General features: G+C 58.4%; 1 protein-coding gene across 1 annotated transcript; it reads right to left on the bottom strand.

The window, feature by feature from the left end:
• Positions 1-293: 293 nt before the first annotated feature.
• On the bottom strand, positions 294-3,608 carry TMEM270 (transmembrane protein 270). Its single transcript, XM_006750439.3, has 3 exons — positions 3,496-3,608; positions 2,214-2,609; positions 294-2,124 (listed from the first exon to the last, which is right to left on the bottom strand). The coding sequence occupies exons 1-3, from the start codon at positions 3,565-3,567 to the stop codon at positions 1,831-1,833; spliced, it is 762 nt and encodes a 253-aa protein (XP_006750502.1). The 5' UTR covers positions 3,568-3,608; the 3' UTR covers positions 294-1,830.
• Between the last annotated feature and the right edge of the window lie 2,061 nt (positions 3,609-5,669).

Genomic DNA, 5,669 nt, shown 5'->3' with positions numbered 1-5,669 from the left:
ATCTTAATATGTCCATATTGTGGGTAATGTTTTAAAAAGTTAGTAGAAGGAAAAATACTAGTATCACATACACAGTCTTGCCCCTAGCCCCACTGGCCAGGGCTGTGCCAGCCTCCAGCTCATCCTCCAGCTCCATCCTGGCTCCCATCATTTCCCCCTTCCCTGCCCCCCACCAATGCAGGCCATCACCCTTCCTGTCCCCCTCTGGCCGTTGAGGCCCCTCTCCACCTGCACCCTCCCTCCCTCCCAGCACCCCAGGCCCCGCAGGCCACAGTCCTGTCAAGCACCAGCTTGGGCCCATGCAGCTCAGGGCCCATGCAGCTCCATATGCCTGCCCTGGGGCCTCCTTCCCACTCCCCCCAGTCCCCAACCTCAGCAATGGGCCAAGTCCACACACCTCAGCACACAGCTTTCCCTACAAGTTGTGTGCGTGTTCTGGAATCCCAGTCATGTTTACTCCAGCACCTTCCCAGCAGATGTTCTGCCTCGTGGGCCAGATGGGAGCCCTTCAGATGTCTCCCCCAGGGGCAGGCCAGGTCTGCTTGTCAGACTCAGAGAAAGAGCCCAGAAGTTCACCCCACACCTACCCTGGGCCATCTGCAGGTCCATATGGGAGGCAGGGCAGGAATCTGGCCCTAATTTCCCCAGGAACCAGAATACAGAAGGTGAACACAGGGCAGAACTCTCTGGAACATCTCCCCATACTCACACACCCTCGGGCTTGGGAGTGAATGGAAGGTGATTGCTAACTCCCACGAAACCATCCCTCCCCATCCTCTCACGGAATCACTGGCCTCAGGGGCAGGGGGAGTCTGCCCCACAGCCACCTGAGCTTGCTTAGCTCCCTCAGCTGAGATTTGGGATGTTTCCCTCTCCCTGGAGGAGATGGATAGATGGATGGATCTATGGATGGATTTGTAATCGAGGTGAGTGGATGGTAAGTGGGTGGGTAAACAGGTTGAGGAATGAATGGATGGGTGGGTGGATGGAGGGATGGATGGATGGATGGATGGATGGATGGATGGATGGGCAGATGGATGGAGGGATGGATGGAAGGATGGATGGATGGATGGACAGATGGATGGGCAGATGGATGGATGGATGGACGGAGGGATGGATGGATGGATGGACAGATGAATGGGCAGATGGATGGGCGGATGGATGGATGGATGGATGGATGGATGGATGGATGAATGGATGGACGGACAGGCAGATGGGTGGATGGATGGGCAGATGGATGGATGGATGGACAGGCAGATGGATGGATGGATGGGCAGCTGAGTAGTAAAATGAGGGGCTAAGGGTGTAAATGAATGGATGGGCTAGTTGCGGACTAGCTCAGGAGTCACTACTTCTCCAAGGAACTTTCTAAATTTCTGCAATGTGACGCCTTAGCACCCCCCAGAGGCCAGAGTCTCTAACGACTCATCTCCCTTAAAGCCCTGGGCATAGACAGTCCTGAGAATCAGGGGCACAGACCTAGCAAAAGTGAGGTCTGTGCCCTAGTGCTGGCTCTTCCCCTGACTCACTCTGGGCACCTTGGGAATGTTCAACCTTCTGAGGCTCAATTTTCTCATCTGGAAAATGGAGCTAATCAAACCTGAAACCTATAATGCTATGAGATTTAAACAAAGTTACGTACATCAAGTGTCGGAGAGGGTTATCTGGCACAGATCCAGGGCCCACGGAATATAATTTCCTTCCCAGAGGCAGCCTTAGGACATGCATGCGCGCGCACACACACACGCACACACGCACACCGGTAGGGAAGAGGGACACAGAGCGAGACCCCAGGCCACACCAGATCCAGAAAGGCAAATGGGGACACACTTATTCTGCAGGGGTCCCGTGCTCCGGCAGGGCTGGCCCAGCCTTGGGGCCCGGGGGCTTGGGGAGCGGGGACGTGGACGAGGGTCCTGAGCCCTGCAGGGGCTCAACTTCCTGGGCCTGGGCCAGCTGGGCTGTGTGCTCAAAGGCGGCTTGCAGCAGGTGGGAGGCAAGGCAAGTGGTCCAGGTGATGAGATAGGCCAGGTGCCAGGTGAGCGCTGTTGTGGTCTCCACCCACCAGTACAGACGCCTCAGCAGGGCCCGGAGCTCCGGCACCACACGGTTGTCCAGCAGCGCCTGGAGGGGATGAGCCGATGGGCAGATGGCCGGGCCCAGGGCCCCCAGGCCTGCCCCCACGCAGCCCAGCCCGCGCCCGGCCCACCCACCTTGCTGAGCAGCCCAGCCAGGCTGCAGCGACGGGCCCTCCGGCACAGCCTCCAGGTCAGCAGCAACAGCAGCAAGCCCGCCAGCATCAGGCTGTGCAGGCAGGACAGAAGCAGCTCCGTGCCGGTGGCCGCAGACAGGCCCAAGGCCGGGGCCCAGCGCCGCACGCCCACCCACACCAGCCGGGGCGCCCGCAGCCCCAGCCACACGGGGACGCCTAGCAGTCCCCGTCCCGCCCGCAGCGCCCGGCCCAGGGGGCTGGCGGCAAGCCCGGGGGCTGGATGGGCCTGGCGGCCGCGGGACCCACAAGCCTCCTGAGCCAGCCCCGACAGCCAGTGGTTGAAGAGGAGAATCTTGAGGAGCAGCAGATTGTAGAGGTGGACCCGGTTCTGGACCAGCTGCAGGAGGGAGGGAGAGCCAACCCGTTGTCACTCACGTGGGGGAGGAGCCCCACCTGCCACGGCGGGCCGGGCCTCCTTCTCTCCAGGCCTCAATTGCCCCAACAAGAATGATCTTTATCTGCCCACTTCTAAGGGCTCCTTTCTCAGGAGGGGGCTTTAGAAAGTATTTCGTATTATCCTTGGTTTTCTTTCCTTTGGATTGAAGTGAGTATTTATAATACTCTAGACAGAAGGAAGTAGGTTTATTATTATTATTATAGAAGGAGTGACCATCCATCCCCCTCAGCCCTCTGATCCTGCAGGATTTGAACCCCGGGCAGGTTTTGTCTCCCAAACACCTGGGCTCTCCTGCCCACCCGTTGCCTGTTGGTGTCATGAGGGCGCCTGGGGGCAAAGGGCAGTGCCGTTAGGGGTAGAGAGATGGGAGGCATGGGGGCAGTGACCGAGGGACTGAGGGACCTACGGAGAGAGAGGGACCCAAGAAGATCTCCGGGCTTCTGTCCTGGGTGACAGGGTGGATATGATGTCTCCCATCCACGGGGAGAAAAGAGTGAGCTTGAGTGGGGAAAGAGTCTGTAAACGGTAAACTCCACCTGAGTCCTGGGGCTGAACAGCCCCTCTTCAGAGCTCAAAAGCCCCCTATCTGGATCCCACGCACCCTTGTCCAGAGGACCACCTGGAGCGCTAGGGGGCAGTGTGGGATACAGCCACCTGGGGTTGGCTGTGCACCCCACCAGGGCCACCGTGGCTTGGGGGTGGGGCTTCTGAGGCAGGCAGTCACCTAGTGCCATGGGTTGGGACAGGTCCATGCGGTCCAACAGCTCCGAGGTGGCTGTGAAGGGCTGGGAGGACCCCACCCCAGTGCCCCCTGCACCCCACTCACCAGCACTGAGAGCTTCACCACCAGCAGCAGAATCCCCAAGAGGCTGGATCTGACCAGAGGGACGGCCTCCATGTCTGGCCCTTCTCCTCTTCCTCCAGCTGGGAGAGGGAGGGTGACCTCACAGATACTGCGGGTGGGGGCCAAGTTACCATGGGGACCCAGTTGCCGCAAGAGACCCCCTCTTACCTGCCTCCCGCCCCTGCCCTACACAAAAACTAGGGTATTTGTCTTCTCCGTCCTGTCCCCTTCCTGGTTGGAGACTGCCCCGGACTCCACGTCTGGCCTGCCCACAGGGACGCCGGAGAAGGTCCTCAGATGGACGGGCGTGGGGCCTGCGTGATTCCCGGCAATCTGTCAGGCCCTTCCCCAAACCGTGGCTGAGGGTGGCTGGGTACTACACCTGCCCACATCCGTGAAAATCCCAAAGTATCAAAGGCCCAGGAAATAGAAATCTTGACCCCCAGGGCCACGGGTGACACAGTATTTGGAAACAGATGGGAGCCTCAGCTGCCCAAACCTGCAGGCTCCCCGCCGAAACACACACACCCCACCCCCAGTCACAAAGCAGAGAAATGAAGTTGTGACTTTTCCTCTCAGATCTTAATGATGCCTGAGAGCCGTGAGAGGAGAGCAGGGGAGAAAAAGTGTGCTGACCCAAAGGCCCCAGAGAGTTCTGGAGAGAGGCAAGGACTGAAGGAAAGGGGACAATTTGCTGAGCTAGCCCACTCCAGGAGGCCATCGGCCGCCTGGAGCATCTCACGAAGCTTGCCGGACGCTGGGATTAGGGTCAGAGGCTTAGAATTTTCTGGGAGAATCCAGAACCTTGATCACAGGATTTCTCACTTTGCTCTCCCGTCTGGGTCCGGGTAGGGGGCCCCAGGAGGCTGCAGGAGGGGGCGGTCACGCCTTTTAGAAAGTTTTAAAAGCACGCCCTCTGCAGGACAGGCTCCTGTAGTGCAGGGCCGGGTGACTGGAGGGCCCCCCTGTGCACATCAGGAAGGGCGGGTGCCACCCCAGCCCTTGCACACAGCGTGATTTCAGTCCTCACTTGCCACCTCGGCCGGGCACCCTTGTGCAGGATACAGCCTGCCCAACTGGACATGGAAGCCTGCCATAATGAGTCCCTGGAATGTCAAGGATGGCCTCTGCCCAGGGCAGTCCTGTTCACCCATTCGTTTCCTCTCCTGGGGCAACAGCTGGGGTCTGGGGGGTGAAGTGTGCAAAGTCCCTCCACTCAGTCCTCTGCCTTGCCCCTCCCCCACCCGCCCTGTGTGCCTGCAACATTACGGCACTAAGGGGTCACCTTGAGCTAAGTTTTGAAGGGGGGCCACGGGGGCCGTGGAATATTCTCTTACACAGTGAGAGCCATGCAAGAGCTGAGACAGCAAGGAGATTGCTGTGGGCTCTAGGACAGTCCCTTCCGCTCGTGAGGAGGTGAGACTAGCGAGAAGGGGTCTGGGGCAGGGGCTGGGGGGCGGCATCAGCTAGGAATCCACAACATATACGGGGAAAGGTTCAAGATGGTACCCTACTTGCAGGCCAACCAGCCAGCCTGCCCAAGTTCCTTGGCTGCTGGCAGAAGCACGAGGTTCCTGGGTCAGAGAGGAAGGACCATCTACTGCTCACAGCACTAGCTGCTAAGGGTTTAGCATTGGTTCCTTGAGTCCCAAATCCCACAGAGTGACATGGACGGGGCCATAGGACACCCGTCCGCCCAGTGGGTATATTACGAGAGAGTAAGCCTGGGCTCACAGAACCCGAATCTTTTGTAATGGGCGGTAAGCAAGGCTGCCTTTTGCTCCTGAGTGAGACATTATCTTTTTTTTTTTTTTAAAGATTTTATTTATTTATTTGAGAGAGAGGATGAGAGGAGAGAGAGAGCACATGAGAGGGGGGAGGGTCAGAGGGAGAAGCAGACTCCCTGCTGAGCAGGGAGCCCGATGCGGGACTCGATCCCGGGACTCCAGGATCATGTCCTGAGCCGAAGGCAGTCGCTTAACCAACTGAGCCACCCAGGCGCCCCGAGACATTATCTTTATCAAGCTGGAGCATGCCTGCGTTTTGCCCCAGATGGAGACACCATATATGCCCAGGTTGTCTGATACGCAGATGTCCTGAAAAGATAACCCAGATCAAAGATCAGTGTGCGGAACCGTGAGAGACCTGTGCACTTG

The sequence above is a fragment of the Leptonychotes weddellii genome, chromosome 5, assembly GCF_054177405.1.
Source record: "Leptonychotes weddellii isolate Sample4059 chromosome 5, ASM5417740v2, whole genome shotgun sequence".
Lineage (NCBI taxonomy): Eukaryota > Metazoa > Chordata > Mammalia > Carnivora > Phocidae > Leptonychotes > Leptonychotes weddellii.
Note: the sequence above shows the minus strand (reverse complement) of the source record. Positions and strands in the feature narration are given on the sequence as shown.